Below are 19,663 nucleotides of genomic sequence, written 5' to 3' on the forward strand. Positions count from 1 at the left end.
AATCCTCTTTGCTGTTTGTTTTTAAATGCGTTACTTAGGCATCAAATACAAACACTGACAAGAAATGCCAAATTAAGAATGCAATACCCGGATGTGTTTCTCCTATTGCTCCGATGGCTCCATTTGTGTCATGGTTACACAGACATGAGCCAAAATTAAACTTGGGTGACCTCCCACATTTAAGGCCTGTTCTAGAGCTGACCATATGGATACATCAGTGATATAGCAATGATCGAGTACAGCTAGCTAGCTACTGCTTGTTCCAGCCAAAAACATTTTAGGTGGGACGTGTTTATAAGTTATAAGTACCTAGATCACCAAAATCTGTGTGACCAACTGTCAGTTGAAAGTAATTAGTAATGACAAAACTGTTTTATATGTGTACAGATACACATAATATGCAGACGTGTGAATTTAGGAAGGAGAATGATGATTTCCTCCTATATATTAGGCATTGTTTTTTTGTTTTTTTTTAATTATTGTGTTAGAATATATTTGCTTCTGTTATTATTGTAAAAATTGCTATCCAACTTATTTCTTAGTTCAGGATCCCTCTATTTTTCCTTTTTATTTGTTATTTTATTTTTTCCTCTCTCTGTCCTTCACTTGCTGTCTTCTCTCTGTCTCACCCTGCACTGACAGAGCAGCTGTTCAGCTCATCAAGTGCTTGGACAGGCAGGCACTCGACTGGTTGCTAAGAAATTAGCTCTGGCCCTCTGGTCAGAGAAATTCATCCTGCTGCACCTTTACTGCCCCACAGTGAGACTGATGCCCGCTCACTCGCACCTGCCATCAGACACTTTCTAACTCTGTTTGTGTGGAATTTTTCTCCATGTGTCGCACTGATAAGATGGATTGTGAAATCGGGTCACGTTCCATGCACAATCCCACTCGCCCCTCCCTGGCCACATTGATCAAAACCCGCCCTGCAACATGAGAAGCAGGGATGGTCTAACAAAAATGCACCTCTTGTATTTGAAGGCTTGTGTTAACTGAGTTTTTTCTTGAAATGCCACATGAAGAAAGTACAGCAACACTAATAGGGACTCTGGCTGACCTAAAGGGCTCAAGTCAAGTGAACAGTAGATGTCAGTAATTATGGGAATAATTGTGCCATCTAGCATGTGGCTTTGACTTGCTGCTAATCATTTAGCCTACTTTGCAGACATTACTGAGATATTTGTGTGTTGCATTTCAGCCTGACATGATTTTTGTCTCTATTTTCTCTGCCGGAGGATGAATTTCTGAAAGGCCTGTAGCCTCTTTTCAATGCAGTGTCTCACCACTGATGGCTTAAGCGAGCTTAGATCAGGCAGAATTTAATGGCCTACTTGTAACAGTGTGCAGTGTGTAATTAGACAAACCACACGGACACACACCTCCTCACACATCCTTTTGCAGTACACTCTGCTAAAGTATATGCACGCGCCCACTCTGTTCCGCCACTCTGTTCACCCCACACACACACACACACACATAACCACGAAACCCCCCTCAACGCTTCATGCTCTCAGAGAAACGCAGCAGCGAGTTTGAAACCATTGCAGGTCTGTCTGCAGCCGCCAAAAATAAATGGCGGGCGGCTTGCTGGAGTTCCTTGTTGCTAGGGGTTTCCCTGAGGGTGGGAGCCTGAGCCTATGTCGGTGGGGGGTAGTGGGGTGAGTTGGGGGTTTTCTCATGACAGAACGGCTATAAATAAACGCCATCAATGCTTTGCCCTGTCCTCGTCCTCTGTTTGGTTCATGCAGGCAAGCTGTACATTGTTGGTGCAGCCAGATAAATCAGCCTAATGCACAGAGTGCTGCAGCTCTCAGCCCTATAGCCTTCTCACACCTGCGGTCGAAATGAGATAAGACTAACGCAGTGTGAGAGAAACACTGTATTTTTTTGTGTGTGTGCTTTTTTTATTTAGTCCCAAAAATGGACTAAATTTTTAAAAAATTTGACTACTGCCTACTAGAGGTGGGAATCACCATACATCCCACGATACGATATTATCACAATACTTAATGCACGATACGATATTATTGCAATTTTTTTAAATATTTTGCGATATTCAAATTCTGTACATAAAGGTAAACTTTATCAATATTCATTTTATCTAATAACAAAGTCTCACACTCAGTCTTTCTCTCATTTCAGTTTTATTGTTGACAAACTGAACGGTTTGTATTACAGTCTAGTCCAACTTAACTGAACGCAACCATCTGGTACAATTATAGCTATTCTGAACTATGCAATTTATGAAAACTATGCAGCCCATTCAGCAACTGAAGAATTTGAAAGTAAATTAAAACAAAATATAATTTTACATTAAACAAAAAAGTTTTAAACTTAATTAAAATAAAACATGTCTTAAATTAAAATAAGTAAACTGTCATGTTTATTGCTGCCATAAAAAAAGTTAAACACATTTGGACAGTGAAGGAATGTCAGGATTCTTGCTCAGAAAAAAAAAAAATTTTTGTTACAAAATATCGATTTCTGCTGTCCCTGTATCGATACATTATTAGCAAACAAAATATCACGATACTACACAGTATCGATTTTTTCCCGCACCCCTACTGCCTACTCCATCACACTGCTTTAAACTGGCTGCTGTGCTCAAATCTTAGTCTAAACGCAACCTGAGTTGAATTACATTCAGCTGACCACATGGGTGTTGACATAGGAGTGAGTAACGGTGCATATGAGCTAACTTTCTCAGAGCCAACATTTTGCATGTAAATCAAAGGTTTAGCACATATGTAATAAATGGTTGCTATTTATGTAATAAATGCAATGTTATGTATCTAATTAGAGAAACGGAAACAATGTCAGTGAGAGCTCCCTAACTGGCAATTCTGCGGTATTAAAATACAGTACACGTGTGCACAGAGATTGAGAGGGAGGTAAACAAATGTGAAGAGTAACAGTTGGCAGCACTTCTGCAACATAGAGGGAGCTAATACATTTTCAAACAGGGAGGAAAATCCTGTGTTTGAATTTTGACAGTCTGTCCTAAGAAACAGCTTGTGACATCCTGCATGTGGCTTTAACTTCAACCTTACAACTGATCACATCACCCACCAAAATGCTGCCAGGCTGTATACGTCATGCAACACTGTTCAATCAAAAACGACAGAGAGGTTTTTCATCCATACGGCTCCTCATTGTTTAAAAGGCAGGATAGCAGATATGAAATATGGTCTTTGTCAAGAGAATTTGTTACTGCGTCTGTAGTATTGGGCATGCAATGCAGGAGGATTGTCAGAATTAAAGCGGCATTTTTGTTTTTTCGCCTTCCCCACCCAATGTTACCTTCACATGAGTTTAAAACTCCCAATCTCTAGATTGGTCTGCAGTCCTGTTATCCCTTCGTAATCTTGTCTTTCAATATGCTCTCTGGATTTTACACCCTCGTTGGCTCACAACAGCCCCTTATTGGGGGACAGTGTGATATTTCATCCAGTGTCGAGTGTCATACTTGTGTTATTATTGAGCTGTGCATGCACCTTTTCATATTTGCGAACCCTCACACCTTACCTTGTGAGCCTCGACAGCTGTATATGGCAGAATGTGCACTGGGATGCTCACTAACATGTCAACTGAATTTTCACTCTGCATCCCTCCCCTGCCCCGTTTGCCTCGTTTCAGGTTAGCTGTGTTAATGGAGTCACATGTCTCCATTAACGTGCAGGGTGAGCCGTTTTTAGGGCCGAGCATGCTTAAGAGGACACACTCATTAGTGATATTTTGGGAACATTGTGTTTTTTTTATAATTAAACAAAAATGGGGTGGAGAAGCCAGTCGCACTTAGCAGATTTCCATTTCACACAGCTGTGCCGCTGTCTGATGGTTAGCTTGAGCTGACTGCTATCTTGTTACAGTTAGGTAGAGCGTTTAGTTTGTGATCAGACCAACCTTTTGTGCAGCTACTCTGATAGACAGTTTCATATAAAAAGTACCCTTTGTTGCTTTAGATGTATTCTTTTATCGGCTGAATTTGCATTTTCAGATGACTGTGAATTTAACAATGTTTGACACGCACAAATACACACATACCTCAAGAATGCCACTAACAGTACAGGAGGCCATGGAGGACGAGCTGTGTGCTGTAGACCAGAAGGAGGACAATTTGGCCGACCTTAGCAGATTTATTTATTTTTTGTTAAGTGATGCTTATGTGTGTTAGCCTCCTGTGTGCCCTCAAAGGCTGATGACATCTACATATGCATGTGTTTTCATGCATACACCTCCTGAACAATTATTTAAATATTCGTGTGTGTGTGTGTTTGTGTGTCTGTGTGTGGGCTACTTTAGGGGGCTAACGGGTTCCAGTTGCCTAGTAACACAGTTAAGGGTGCATACAGCGTTTATGGAAGTAAGTGTGTGTGTGTGTGTGTGTTGTGTGCTGTGTGGTGGAGTATATGAGATTATCATAATCATCTCACAGTTACATTGGGTCTCCCTCAGAGATGCTCATTATCAAAGCAGTGTGAGGATCCTCTGTGACTATAGAGACCTCAGAAAAGCATTTCTTTTACATAGGAAAACATTTTTGATAATATTTCAGTTAAACTTCCTTTACATGAAAATGCATCCAACAGTATATTATTCTGCTAGAAATAAATGTAAAGGTAAGCACAGACGTGTCATTTTCAAACCCATCCCTATCAATTTCTGTAAAGTGTAAAAATGCCAAAGCGAAATCATCTTGTTGTTAAAGGTGTGCTGTATATGAACTCTCACCATACATAATATGGTTATAATGTATAAAGTAATCTACTAGACACTGTCATCATAGCAAACATGTAGCTCCACTACACCTTAATCCATAGTCTAACAAGCAGCAGATGTACGTGTTTGAATGCGAGTTTGCAACATCACCCACCTTGTTGTGTTTCTCTGCTGCCAAAGACAGGCTTTAACATGCAGGTCTGATGTTGGGCTTAGATGCATGACTCTTTCTTTCCCCTATAAAACCAAAGGTCGCGAAGAAGGCAAGTGAATAGCAAAAGTGAAGGTTGAAGGTTTTTATCACACGCTTTAATAGCCAGTCGCTCAACAGCATCCTGTTTTGTGTGAAATCGAGTAAGATGTGCCAACCCATTCAGGAAATGTATGGTGTATTATCTTATCTCAATCTTTTATTCTGCAACATTACTTCTCACTCTTCTCGTTGATGGTAATTACAGGTGTTTTTTCAATTTAAAAAAGAAATAAAATAAAATCCAAGAACATTTCATCTTATCTCGGTGGCTCTCACACCTAGGACGCTTTCCCATCCAGCGTGGTCATTTCAGGCTGGATGTGACCACTGCCAGTCACAGTTTGTTCCAGCCTTTTTGGGAATCAGTTGTTGTTGCTGTCGTACGCAAACTATGCCTCATTTGCAGCTAGATTTGGTACACATCATTGTGCCACATTTTAAGGTTTTTAGCTTCTGTAATGGAGAGAGGCTGTTTGTAAAGCTCAGAAATTCAACTTTCTTCACTGCGCTCACTTTTAATCATAGTAGAATGAGTTTGTGTAAGAACATGAGATAAGAATAGTTGAATTGCCGATTGTTTGTTTGTTCATCAGCTGCTAAACCTCCAGCTCCGATATGATTTCAGCAATCTACCACTTGACCATAGCAGATGGACCCATATGTTGGATAAGTCAAACCAATATGTTTTTACATTTTTAATTTTGGCTCTGTAGGTTCCCCTTTGTGTGTGTGAATCTAGCAGACATGGGCTTGTTGGTGTGACACTGGAAAAGGAAGGCCGATGTCCTTGCGTCCATGAATAATACATGGATCTACTCACTCGGCAGGTCCTGACAGCAATAAGGGATCTGGATCCAGTGTTAAGATGTTCCCTGCTTAGCGGCCGCGCCAAAGTTTATGTGTTGTAAATGTCACAGTACTTTTTCATCTGAACTGCATCCAGCTTATCCTACTAACCTGACTTTGTAGCACAAAACGGAACTTAAACAGAGACAGGGAGTTACTTTAAGGTTACGGCTTTGTGAACGTTTTTTCCTTGTGTCCTTACAAAGCTGAGTATGGAATTCTGAGGCAAGTAATTATTATTCTATTTTTCTTTTTATTGAGGTCCTCCTTTTGCCTTCAGAACTGCCTTAAATGGCATAGATTCAACTGCATCACACAGTTGCTGCAAAGTTTTAGTTCTTCTTTGCACATGACTAACGACCGGAGGCGCCTTTCAGTGTGACACCAGCCTTTGGAACAGTGTGCCACTACAAATACAACTAGTTGATTCTGTGGACTCTTTTACAAAGCAGATTGTTTAACAAGATTTCTGTTAAGAATAGGGATGGAAATCGAGAACCGGTTCTCTACAAGAGCCGATTCCCAGTAGTTCAATTTCTTGGAATTGTTAGTTTGATTGCCTAACGATCCTTTTATTGGTTCCACCTCCACTTGCACTGTAGTCAGCTGATTTCTGTTTGTGTGCCAAAGGAGGAAAATAGTGGCCGAGTCTGCAGCGTGGATATGGCCATTATGTTTATTTTTATTGCACAAAAGGATGAAAGAGTGGTGTGCAAACTTCATCCAGGATGGAAACGGCTGCATTATGTTCATTATGTACACATAACTTCGGCTCTTTGCACGCAGAGAGCATGCTAACACTGAGCTAGATAAGACCCCAGAATGATGTTAATGTTAATGATGTGAATGCTGACCCCAGCGCAGCAGCCAGACCTTGAACTTCAACAGATGACAAACTAATGAGCAGTCAGGCTGCAGCCTGCACCTGTAAACATACCCGTTCTTTTATCGTAGAGAAAATAAAGCATTTCTAGTTGGTGTTGTTTTTGTGTGATGATTATTATTTTATTTTTTTAATTGATGTGTTTAAATTTTCATGCAGCTTTAGCACTCCGTATTTCACCCACCATTAAACTCTAAAATTGGCAATCTGATATTTGGTGACAAGTGCTCTGTATTTTTAAAGTTACTGATGAACTAAAAGAGAGGGCTGCCCGGAGTTATTCTTTGCTATTGGTTTTGATCTAATTTGGAGAACGTGGAGTGTTCAAGATCTATTGGATGAGTGTCAGAAGTATCTATACTAAGATTTAACACCCTGAAAAAAGACCTGTCCGGCTGTGTGACAGATTATCTCAAACATGGCTTTGATTTACCATACTAACACAATATGGTGCTTATCTGTAGCATTGATACCTCTTCACGGGCTAAATGGTTATGAGCTAAGATGGTGTCATCTGCTGGGCACAGGAAGCAGGAGGCCGCTGATAAGGAAGTGTTTTGTGTCACAGGACAGCCGTGTGCTCGCCTCTGATAACTCGTGCCTGGTAGACACAGACACCCTGTGGTCTTTATCAGCTTGTGAATGTGTTCTTGTGTGTAGATTTGTCATATCGGGAACATATAAGTGAAGTGAACCGCTGACCTCTCATTAGAAATAAATCTGGGTTTTCAGATGTCGTGGATATTTGATGCAGACTAACGTCTTGATTAGTTAAACAGGGGAAAATCAGAGTGGCTTTGTGTAAATTTTAATTAATGATGTCATACTTACACAGCACATGGATAGTTTATTAACAGTGTAATAGTAAAGATGCTGAAAGCTGTAATGAGATTGCTCACGATTAATTGGCACAACTGACTAATTAATTGATCTGCTTATTGTTCCAGCTTTGTAGTACACCATATGGCAAGCATATTGCACTGTGCTTTGGAGACGGCCTTTATTTGGAGACATTCTAAGTACTTTGAATGGATTTGTATATATTTTTAGTCTTCTGGGAAATTTGACATGCGATTTTCTATTTTATTTCCAAGGACCAATGAACAGAGTTCTGTAGTTGAGTCATTTACAATGTACAATGTTGTTACTGTTCTCTCAGTGCCCTTTGAATTTTATTGGCTTGAAGGTGCTATAAAAATTCAATTTGATCATGTGACTGTCATGTGCTTTATTATTAGAAAGAACACAGAATCACTAACGGTCAATAGAGGAGCATTAAATCAAAACTTATTGGCTCACGGTGTTGGTCTAGATGATTTTTTTCATTTATCATGATGATGATCTACACATGCTGCAGGGACCCATAAAGAATCTTTATAAAGTGGATTTCAACAGTGTATTTTTTTTCTTCACGTAAAGCTTTGCTTGCAACCAGCAGTGGCTGCTGCTGTGGTCACGTCCTTTCCAACTTTCTCAATCTGTCTTTCTCTCACTCCTTTATTCCTCCCCTACTCCTCCACCACACTCGCACTCTGATTAGTCATCGAGCTGATGTAGCACAGCGCGTTCGAGCTCTGAAACCCAAAACACAACCCACACCCGTCTCTCTCCGTCTCTCTCTTTGCATCGTATAATAGAAAGCGGAACAATGGGATAACATCCTGTAAGAATCCAGACATTCACATGTGCATTTAGAGCTTCATAGCCAAAATATGAGATGCGTATTATCCCTACATTGCCTCAGTTTGAATGCAGGTTCTTACTGTTCTGATGACAGTTGTATCTTTAGTGGTTTTTACATTTCACTAACTGTGCTCACATCAAGAATTACAAGAAATTCCAACTGTAACTCCTTACAGTTACCACCACAAAGCTTGTTCTTCCTAAGTCGATCTTATCTTTGCCATTTAACTAAACTGGATGGCCTAGTGGAGGAAATTAAACCTGATCGTGACTGGAATAAGTTCATAACCTTTGTCACACCTCTTGATTGTGACTCTTCCTTCTGTTAGCTGTTTGTGAAGATTAATAGACACCCTGTGCCATTTAGCATTTATATTAAAGTGGGTAAAGTAGTAGTAGCTTGTGGTTGGCCAGTATGATCACCTGACTCTCTGTGAATGAGCTTATATAGTAATTAACAACTGGATTTGTGATTGCTTGTGGATTACTACTAGCATTGCTCAGTATACTGGCCGGGGAGAGGAGACTATTTCTCATGGCAAGGGAAGAAAAGATCCAGACCCCTTATGATAGAAAAGCACAAGTAGACAACAAAGGCTGTAAGTTATATTTATGTACTTGTCTCTGTGTCGCTCTTCTGATAACTTCTCTGTTACTCCCTCCTCCACTCTTTCTTGTCAGCTCTCATTTCTCTGCCTTTTACTCATTTTTTAAAAAACATCTACACCCATAGCAGTGTTTTCAGAGCAGGAGCAGTTTGCTTCATGTTAGGTTTGCTACCAAATGGAGCATTTTGTTTTGTTTTTTTTGTAGTTGCATCTATTTCAGGTATGGCTAGAAAAGAGCAGAACAAATTGTACCATGCTTACTGTGGGTCTGCAGCTAGTAGCAGGTAGTCCAGGCCTCTGCAGGCTAGAAGTAGTGTCCTTGACCTAGTTACAAGTGGTGACCATCAAAATCTATGACTGCATTTCATGCGGAGATTTATAATGATATTTATTTGGTAGCATAAATGTCCTCTGACTTAGTGTTTTTGTGTTTGATTTATTGCTCTTTGTTTGGTTTTGTTTGCTCAGTCTTGGGCTAATGTTGCTGCAGGTGCACAGTGCACCGTGCATTTGTCATTGTCACTTTTTAGCTGTTTTTTTCCCTCATGCTCTTGTATAGGACTAGGACCTGTCAGGCACTTGACACGTGCACACTTGTGGTTGTTTGCTCATAATTTTCATTATCTAACAAGATAGAAAATGCCATCAGCTGAATGTCTTGAAAGACAATGTCTCACCCGTGTCTTCTCTTGCTTTTTCTTTTTGTCCAGTCGATGCTGATGAGATTAAGAGGCTAGGGAAGAGGTTTAAGAAACTCGACCTAGATAACTCTGGCTCACTCAGCGTGGAGGAGTTCATGTCGCTGCCAGAGCTGCAACAGAACCCACTGGTGCAAAGGGTTATCGACATATTCGACACGGATGGGAATGGAGAAGTGGACTTTAAAGGTATGCAATAAATCTGCTTGTGGGGATTTTACTAACAGTAAAAAAATTCTTTACACATTTGTGACTTCAGCAACAAACCTGGTTCTTAAGTGGAAGTTTGCTTTGCTTTCATTCTTCTAGTTTACTCATGGTTTAAGTATTACTCTCATACCTAAACACATGGAATCAATAGATACTGCCTGCTACAGGAGGCCTGGTGTGCAGTGAGCCAAAAAAAGCAACAACATAGGAGGAGACGTGCTGCAAATTCATTTTTGATAGTGACTATTCATATTTCACCATTATGTAAATCAGTGGCATGCAAGCTTCCTAAAGATATGTGCGAAATAGCCTACAGTACATAGCTCGGGTCAGCCAGTACAATAACTAAGAGTAATACCACTGCAAATATGCCACATATTGTAGCATTTCTTTGAAGAAATACTACAATATGTGCCATATTATGTGCCACATCTAAAAAAACAAAACAAAAACAAGACTGAATAAAGTTCCTTGAATCCAACAAGCTACTTATTCAGCTCCTCTCCGTCTTGTAGAATCCAGCATCATGTTCCACTAATAAGACCTGCTGCTGGTTTTCAATGCTAAAACCATTTATTTTATTTTGTTTCCAGTCCATTAAAATATTCTGCCACCTGCTTTTAAGGTCACTTGTAATTTAATGCATTTCAATGGGGCACAAAGTCCACATTCTGAACACGTCATTAACACATGATGGGGAATGGCCCCTATTGCATAAAGATAAGGATTGCTTTTATTGGTCTGCGTGTTTACAAATGTGCCACTATCTTGGAAGTTCAGTCATAGTGCAGGCTTAAAAATAGCCCAGGTTCGATATCTGCGGACTTTGCAACCTGGACATTCTTCTGTACAGTAGTCACACTTTCCACAAAAAAAGAAAAAAAAAAAACATATATAGAGAGAGAGAGTTAATGAAAAGAATTATCATCATAAAGTTCAAGTTTAACAAATGAACAGTTCAGAACAGTGTATGTCTTTGTCTATAAATGAGCTCTTCTGTGTTTTGATAATAAACTTGATGTTGTTATGCTTCTGTATTGTGTAGGTTTTTCTTAATATACTATTTAAAGAGCAAATTCCATCAAATCAAGATGTTTCTAAAATGCCATGTTGAAGTCAGGACTGTGTGGGAAGCCTGGTGTAGCTGTAAACCTACAGCACTGATGGCTGTTCTGTTCTCTTTTCTCACAGAGTTTATCGAGGGTGTCTCACAGTTCAGCGTTAAGGGGGACAAAGAGCAGAAGCTTCGGTGTAAGTAAAGCTGCTTCTTCGCTTAAATCACATGCGGCCATGGGTAGTAGAACAAGTTTCTTATCCTCAAGCGCATCTATTTGTTTTGTTGCTTTGGGAGTAAAAGCAGTCAGGGGCTTTGTCCCCTGTGACTCCCCTCTTCTGTTTGTCTCACGTCACCTTGCTGCTGCAACACAAATTCCCCTGGGGTAGTATGTCCTTTGTAGTGCACAGTGTTAACCTTTTGGGTCACCTTTCATGAGCTAGTCAAGTTTTCTTTTTTAAAAAAAGGAAAAAAACAACAACCATTTAATATTAAAGAAGAGTTAAAGACTATATATAATAAAGGCTGATTGGTTTAGACTTCCAACTACCTGTGCTTCTGCTCCCTCCCCTCCCCATGCCACTCCCTGCACCACAGTTGCTTTTAGGATCTATGACATGGACAAGGATGGCTACATCTCCAATGGCGAGCTCTTCCAGGTTCTGAAGATGATGGTAGGCAACAACCTGAAGGACACGCAGCTCCAGCAGATCGTGGACAAGACCATTATCAATGCAGACAAGGACGGAGACGGCAGGATATCCTTTGAAGAGTTCTGTGCAGTAAGTCAAAGCCCTCCTGGGGTATTTTGGGGTGGTGACATTTGTGCTGATGCAGCCTAGTATGTTGGAAGCAAATGTCAAAGGGGCGGAAAACTCTGGAAACACAAACACTTTTTGCTTAGGCTCAACGGCATTGGGTTTCAGTTTCACACTTCCTTGTTGAAATGTGGTGTCAAGGGCTGTAAACATAGCCTGGTGAGTACTTACGGCATATGTAGGAGGATCTGTGTCATCCAGCAAATTTAAGGTTGGGAGTGATGAGCGTTATTTGGTTTGTAAAAGCACTGACCCAGATCAATATTCTCATTGCTGTCGTACTGATATGCATAAACGAACTAGAACGTATGTGGCTGTAATTATCTAATTTAAGATCACAGATGCAAATGAAGTTCTCGCAATACAATTAGTGTCATCTTGTTGAAAAGTGTGATACACCGACTCGTCTGTTGTCGGACCCCAGTGGAAATGGCTTTGCTCTGAGACGTATTCTAAAATGAAAGACTCCACTTCCAACTGACAGACATGAGCCCCACATTTGACAGCTATATCTCTGGAGCCATGAACTAAAATGGCTCTGTCCTCGTGCTAGTGTATTTTCAGAGTGGTGCAGGAGAGTATTAGATCAGTTTTTTTTTTGTTTTTTTTTTTACTGAAGCAGTGCAGCTCAAACACTTCAAGGTTCAAGGAAAAGGCTCCGTGACATGATTTTATTCTTGCTTTGTAGTATTAGCAACACTGTTGTGTAAAAGTAACAACAGAAGAGAAAGTGTGTAAAAATAAGAGAATAAATTTAGTAGATTTTCTCAGGATGCTGTTGATCCCGTTGTTATATTTCGGCATTTCCGCAGCAGTGTTACAGCGAGAACTTGTAGTTGATGCGGTCACTCATAGTGAAACTGACGTGCTTGTTGATGGTTATGTGGTGAATGAAACGCTACCAATATGAAATCACTTTACAATGAGGTGAAGGCCGTGTATTCACAGGTAAATGTACAGTAATCTGTTTACCCTCTGAACCAACATGTGTGTTGTTTATTTTTAGTCAGTTAAAAATACACTGAGTTGTTTTCTCAGTATATAAGGTCGTAACAGGTTACCTTTTAATGGCAGTGATAAAAAGATGACAACTTTTTTAAAAATAGCAGTACCAAACATCGGTGTTCTTCTATTGTGCAGGTCAAAATGTTTTTAAGGCGCCGTCTTGGTTGGGCATGGGCGCCTCAACCTGAGACGGATTCTGTTGCAGGTCTCTTCCTGGCAAAAGGGAGTTCTTCCTTTCCACTCTTGCCACATGTTGTTCATCAGAGATGATTGATTGTTAGCTTCTTCTCTAATACTTTTGGCTCTTTACTGTTGAACGTAGCACATATCAAAATGTATTCATAAATTTTGCATATAAATATAAAGCTCGGGTGCTGTTGTTGTGAATTGGCACCTTATAAAGAAAACTAAACTATGTGAACTTTAATGCTTACCTCCACAGCGCTAAAAGCACTCTATTAAAGATTTTCTTCTCTATTCCTTCCTTTCGCACTTTCATCCAGGTGGTTGGTGGCCTCGATATACACAAAAAGATGGTGGTGGATGTGTGAGCGCTCTCCGCTTGCTGAATCCCCCCCTTTGTCCTCGACTCTCGCTTTCTCCACCATCTCTGAAGATCTGCTCAAGACGTCCGGCAAAACGCTCTCTGTGTAAATCAATGGAAGTATTCGCTCTCTTTCTCTCTTTTTTTCTTTCTTTTCTCTCTCTTTCTCTCTCTCTGTGAAGCCACTTTTTCTTTTTGAGAAAAAACAAAACAAAACACAGGCCTTGTGAAGCCAACTTTGAAGTGTTATTGAACTGTAAATCCTCTCAATAACCCGGTCGTAGCACTTTAAGAGACTGAAGGACATCTATTTGTCATTCGCAAGAGCATCTCCGGTTTTGGATGAGGGGGGGAGGAAGGGGGGGGGAAGGGGATGCGGTGAAGAGGCTGGTTGGCTTGTTCATATTTCATCCTTTCATTTTCTTTTTTTCTTTTTGTTAATTGTTATTTTTGATATTTATTTTTTGTTCTTGTTTTTTATAAAGAAGAAAAAAATACAAGTATATCTATGGTTGTCTCGTGAGGGGAAGTGTGTAGTGTATTAACACTTGACTTGCAGCACAACTAGAAAGTGTAGGGTATGAAGTGCCAACCAGAACATATCCAGAAAACCAGTCCAAGTTATTACCCATCATCACAGCAGTCATTCATGCCAGACAAATGGGCTCGTGACGCTTCCAACTGCTCAACTACGAGTCATATTAGAAGCAAATCAAATTTTTTTTTTTTTTTTTTTTGTTCTCCATTTTAGCTTACGCACGCAGTTTTGCAGACCGGTAAAGCTTCCAGTCACTCCTAGGAAAGCAACTCCAGTTTTCTTTTCCTTTCCTTTTTTTTGTATTAAGAGTGGTAGTTTTATTTATACTTAAGAATGTGTTTATATTGTTGGAGATAATCGTTGTTTCCTGTTATAAAATTATAGATAGAAAAATTAATGCCAAGAAAATGTCTTTTGAAAAATAATTTGTGGCTGCAAACTGATACATGGTTTCTCTTGTGAAGCATTTTGCATAGAGCAGTGTGCATCTTTAATTAAGACAATCTCCAATGCAAAGATTAGCTCTGCACTCACACTGACTAATGAATGATGGTGGAATCATTAGTATTTCAAGACTTTAATGTTAGGAACAGAGGCTGGACGGACTTGGCTTAGAATTGAGTGAATAATGGTGAGGTTACAATTTGTGCAAGGACATAGCAATTTAAGAGACTTATCTGCAGGCAGCGTGTTTTTTTTGTTTTTTTTTTGTTTTTTTGTTAACCAGTATGTGTATATTAGGTAATCAAAGTGTGCTCAGCTTATTTAACCGTAAGTGGAGATGGCTTTGCCTCTGCTTAACAATGAGCCCTTCTGAATACGTCTCAGTACAGCACAGGATGGGTCAGTTTTCTTCAGCGCAACACAAACACTTAAAATCTTAACATGTTGGCATAACGAGTGTGCAATGGGTAGACTGTAAATTGTAGTTTTTTTGTTTTTTTTTTCTTTGAACGTGTACATTTCAAAAGTTGGCTTCTTCTCCCACTTTTTTTTTCTGTCACAATCAATTCATTTTCTCACCCTCTGACCTACTAACAGGGAGAAAAAACATAACTTCAGCCAGATTTTTATTTTCCAGGGAAAATGCTTCCTACTGCAAACAGCATTGGGATAGCTTTTTGTTTTGCTTTTGGAGGTCAACTGCTGGTTTGAACAACAGTTTTCAGTCAAGAGATGTGCATCTGGAGTGCTCTATTTTTCCCCTATCCCAAAGCTCTGCACGGCTTGGGCCTCCCTGTGCTTGCATGACATGGAAGTATATTTTTTGTTGTGCATGTAGATCAATTTTTTGAAATAATCCTCTTGTTTACACATGGATGGTGATGTTAATATATTTAAGAATTTAATGGTATACAATATGGATGTTGCCAAACTTTGGTAAATGTACACATATTATGAGAGGTAATCCAACTGAACTGAACTACATGTAACTTTTTGTATTTTACCCGGGTCAGCGAGATGCTTCGATTCCAGTAAAAGTTGCATATCTGATCCTGTCTCAAACTGCCACACACTGTACTCAGCTTAAAGGGGAAAATTTGATGTTTTTTTTTTTCCTTTTGTATATAAGTATTTGTTAAATGCAGTTCTGGCTCTCTGTTCTCTGTATAGTTCAGACCGCGCTTTAGTTTGTAAGTGCTACTTTTCTCTGAGGGACTTGGGTTCTTTTTAGTTTGTGTGGGGATATGAGAAGATTTAAGTTTGAGAACCTTTTTTTTTCCTTTTTCTGCATGCTGCATCTTATGCTGTGGGACTGTTGGAAACTTGATACTGTATGAAAAATAAAATTTAAATAAACTTTGAAATGTTGAAAGTATTCTATTTGACTGTCCTTTTTTATTTTAAACCTGACCAAGATGTGACTGACTAGACTTGTATCGTCATTCATCAGGAAAGAAGAGTACACACATGCTTCGTTTAGTTTTTTTTTAAACACATTTGCACAAACACGTACTTTCAGATATCCGCATTCTCTTAATGCATGTATCATAATTTTATTAATCATATTTGACACCAGCTGATTCAGAAACCACGAGATCATTACAGAAGAACCCGAGGTATCAGTCCAAAGGGCAGTGACGGTCTCAACACAGACCCCACATAGGAATTCCACCAGCCAATAGGGGAAGATAAATACATATGTAACCAATCAGGGTTCCGGTTTAGAATCTCTCTGCAGTCCTGCTAGCCACCACTCTGATGTTGCCATAGACCTTTGAAGGTGGACTTCCTGTAGGGGCAAAAGGGATTTAAAGGTCACTTCTCAGCACTAATGTGTAAACAAAGAGTTCAATTCCAAATATGGTTAGTGCTAGATTCGATGGATTTGCTGTCAGGTGACTGATGCTCTCAACACTGGAAAAGGCTGCACAGCAGTTAAATAGGTCAGTTCAGGACTTTGTTAAACTGGTTGTTTTCTTTAAGCTGACTGTCAGCTTATAAAAAAAAGTAAGAAATTCGATTTTTGCACTCCTTACGGAAAACAGTGTTACAACAGGTCTTTTTAAACATCCCATGGTTTCATCCCAATGCTTGATTGCTTAGCCTCTTTTCATTTAGGCATTTTTACTGCTGCATTTAAATATATAGCAGATCAAAATTGAAATCTATAAAATGAGAATTCACAGGGGAGTCTTATAATCTAAATTTCAATGTTTAAATGAGTACCTCAAAGTGAATAAATATCACCATTAGTACTTGTACTTCTAAGGGAGTAGCAGTATTTGAGTAAGAGTATCCACCCAGCTCATCCTATAAAGCACCACCTCAATAGCATCAACCACATGATATACTGTGCTATAAAAACAATGCTCGTCTTACCTAAGATCAAGTTGCATATCGCTGTCCGGGCCATCTTAATATTCTGGAAAGATCCTAATACGTGAACTTTTCTGTAGACAGACAAAGCAGAGTGTTCGCAGTTTCAATGAACACTGAATACAAGGCACATAACTAGAAAACATACTGCAGGTATGGATGTATGCGAAAGGTTGTTTATATTGTCTTTAGAGTACCCACACAAACTTCTGCATGAAGAGGAAAATATCATTTGTGTGAGAAAAACTGTTAGTAAGTAATATATTATGATAGTATGTTTATGCACAAACCATTATTAACAAACCAAATCGGGCCAGTTTATTTTATTTTTTTAAGTTTAATCCCAAAGAAGTAAAGCTCTTCTTTACAGAGTTTTTTTGCAAGATCTGTATTGAACTCCAATACTTATCATGACTAAAACAATGCAAGAGAAAAAAACAATCTAAATGTTTGATTAATGCTGCAGTGAAACCATCTGCATATACTATTATATATTGTACATATATCTATTAGTCTCAGATTTAGCCATTCTTATATTTTGCTTGTTTTATGTTATTGTATTTTTGCACAACTCTGCTGCTTGTGAAGCTCGCACACAAGAATTTCACTCGCATGTACTGTATCAGTGTACCTGCACATGTGATGTGACAATAAAAGTGATTTGATTTGATCTCAACTTCAAAAAGGTGGCTAAAAAAAATTAATGAGGGATTAATAAGCAAATGATGTGGAAAATTAAATAGTAATTTTACTGTAGCATATCAAAATACTGGATTTACTCACGTGTCTGCAAGCACAATGCGAGTCTTTGTGACATTTTCAATGGTGAATTTGGTTTTTCCTCCTTTCCCTGCTATTCTTCCAATAGCTCTGGATAAGTGGTCTCCCTTCAGAGGTTTCACTGCCAAAACATGGGGGAACAATTAAATGGATCTCGAGAGGTTGAACATTGTATTCTTCGTGCAGCAGGGAAAGAGAACTGGGAAGAAATCATGACAACTCTAACAGCAGCCACAAGTGCTACGGAGGTGGAAACTCACCGTCTGTGACATCAAAGCTTTCAAGGAAGAGCTCATCTAATCTAATGAGAGCCAGAGCATCCTGAGGGGAGAGAGTGTGAATGTTACATCACGAGTGACAATCCAGCAAGGCTCAAAATTAACAATCAAATACTGTGACAGCTTCTAAAGATAATTTGCACATTTAGACAAAGCAAAAACAACTACAAGTCACTTTATGGAGGCTATTGACATGGAGGAAACTTTTATTGTATTAACAGTAGATTATTTAACTACACTGAGCTGAAGTAAGTGTCAGTCAATTGTCTCTACCACTATCCCAAAACTTGACTTTTGGCTTGACAAATACACATTCAGTACAAAAGCAGTCAGGCAAAATTAAAATATGCAGAAAACTCATGTACTTACTTCAACCTGAAATCCAAGAACAAATGCTTTAACAAAATCAGCTGCTTTTTGGAGTGAGGTGATGTCCTGTGTTTCTTTACATGTCTGAAAGAAAGAAGGCATATTAGTCATATCAGAGATGAAATACTGTATATAAGCATTGTAATAAATAGGCTCACCAAATCACCGAAGTCTACATGAACAGGAGAAACCTACCTTGATTTCAACATTCCTTGTTTTGAGGTTGAATCTAACTTGAAGTTGTAGGTTCTCTACAATGGGAGTGAAAATCTTCAGCCAATTATCTTTCAGCGGTGTGTATCTGTGAGCTGGAACTGGGATTTTGCGCGTCTCATCTGATCCCTTAAAAAACAAACAAACACAAAGAACATTTCTCATCATAAGGTGTAATGTTAGCAAAACTATTCTAGGACATTTGGTTAGGATTTATCAGAAAACATCTTTGCTTTGTAACCCGAACTCAAAGCAATGCTGCAACTAATGTAACATGTTTACGATTGTTTAATGTGGTGATTCTTTTTTTCCACTTAACTGTCTGATCTTTAAATCATCAGGAAACAGTGAAAACATGTCATCATAACAGAAACCACTAATCCACAACAGAAGGAGAAAGAGAGATTGCTGAGTACATATAAACAGCAACCCCGGGTTTCTATTGTGCCTGACGGTGCATTTAATTACTGAAACATTCATATGCACTCTTAATTTAAGTTTCTAATTAATCCTCGGAGTATTGGACCGATATTAACCACGAGTAATTTATGCGTTTTGTTTTCCTAACTGTATTTTTGCTTTAGTAGACAGTGCTTTAAACAGTCAGAGTATTGCGTAGTGAAATCATAAGTATTATAATAACAGTCACGACCTAAACACAGTATTTGTTGTGTATTTGAATATTTTACTTGGGCAACCACACTACCACAACACCAGCTTTATTTAGTGTATTCACATGACTACACCGCGCGTGCGCATAATAGTTAATGGTTCGGTCGGGGAAGCTACTTTGTAAACATGACAAATGACATTAAATGTAGTTATTGGTATTTATTTGACAAAACCGAGAGAATACACAGAGTCTATATATACACGTGGTGTAGTTACCCGTAATTTGTCTCCTGAAATGGGCGGAAATTGCGGTCGTTTGCTTGCCACGGGCTCCTCTGTGTCCATGCTCGCTCCATCTTGTTCACGTTTTCGCTTCTGAGACTTTTTTGACTTAACCTTTGTGAAAGAATCGGCGTCATCTTTGTTCTCAATGGGTACTACAGAGTCCGGGACTGGGTTTTTGTCGGTGTCCATCTCGAAAAAAGTTTTTAAAATCAGACTTTGAGTAGAAACCTAAGCAGACTCTGAACGGAGACGCGTGAGCATGTCCTCGTGGGACGAAAAGGACCCAAACAGCCACATCAACGACGCCTGTAGATTGAGAGGTAACAGAATTATTTTATTATAACTATCTATGATGTCTCTAGTTGTCTTTAGAATTGAATGCAGGCTGTTTATATGTTTTTGCATGTAATTTTTGTACCAATGTACATAGATATTTTATTGAAAGAT

General features: G+C 39.1%; 2 protein-coding genes across 3 annotated transcripts in view; one reads left to right on the plus strand and one right to left on the minus strand.

Moving 5' to 3' along the window:
• LOC146505693 (calcineurin subunit B type 1) overlaps positions 1-15,678 on the plus strand; it is a 29,840-nt gene extending 14,162 nt beyond the window's left edge. Inside the window, exons 1-5 of one of the 2 annotated variants that reach the window (XM_085183271.1) lie at positions 2,496-8,983; positions 9,703-9,879; positions 11,092-11,151; positions 11,552-11,736; positions 13,281-15,678. In XM_085183271.1, the coding sequence (XP_085039397.1) occupies positions 8,920-8,983; positions 9,703-9,879; positions 11,092-11,151; positions 11,552-11,736; positions 13,281-13,328 (534 nt within the window). In that variant the 5' untranslated portion in view covers positions 2,496-8,919 and the 3' untranslated portion in view covers positions 13,329-15,678. Of the gene's footprint in view, positions 1-2,495; positions 8,984-9,702; positions 9,880-11,091; positions 11,152-11,551; positions 11,737-13,280 lie in introns of those variants that run through there. The other variant, XM_085183272.1, reaches the window with a different exon arrangement.
• A 153-nt stretch (positions 15,679-15,831) lies between these two features.
• pno1 (partner of NOB1 homolog) lies at positions 15,832-19,514 on the minus strand. Its single transcript, XM_085183270.1, has 7 exons — positions 19,208-19,514; positions 18,302-18,448; positions 18,107-18,190; positions 17,720-17,780; positions 17,463-17,580; positions 16,683-16,753; positions 15,832-16,092 (listed from the first exon to the last, which is right to left on the minus strand). The coding sequence occupies exons 1-7, from the start codon at positions 19,403-19,405 to the stop codon at positions 16,025-16,027; spliced, it is 747 nt and encodes a 248-aa protein (XP_085039396.1). The 5' UTR covers positions 19,406-19,514; the 3' UTR covers positions 15,832-16,024.
• Positions 19,515-19,663: the final 149 nt, after the last annotated feature.

The sequence above is a fragment of the Neolamprologus multifasciatus genome, chromosome 13 (assembly GCF_963576455.1).
Source record: "Neolamprologus multifasciatus chromosome 13, fNeoMul1.2, whole genome shotgun sequence".
Lineage (NCBI taxonomy): Eukaryota > Metazoa > Chordata > Actinopteri > Cichliformes > Cichlidae > Neolamprologus > Neolamprologus multifasciatus.

Excerpts from the sequence above, each read along its gene's own strand:
- pno1 (XM_085183270.1), bottom strand. The coding sequence starts at position 19,405 with ATGGACACCGACAAAAACCCAGTCCCGGACTCTGTAGTACCCATTGAG. Across the intron at positions 18,191-18,301 it reads CAAGGAATGTTGAAATCAAG|ACATGTAAAGAAACACAGGA; the intron begins GTAGGTTTCTCC and ends TCTTTCTTTCAG. Across the intron at positions 17,781-18,106 it reads TTCTTGGATTTCAGGTTGAA|GATGCTCTGGCTCTCATTAG; the intron begins GTAAGTACATGA and ends CTCTCCCCTCAG.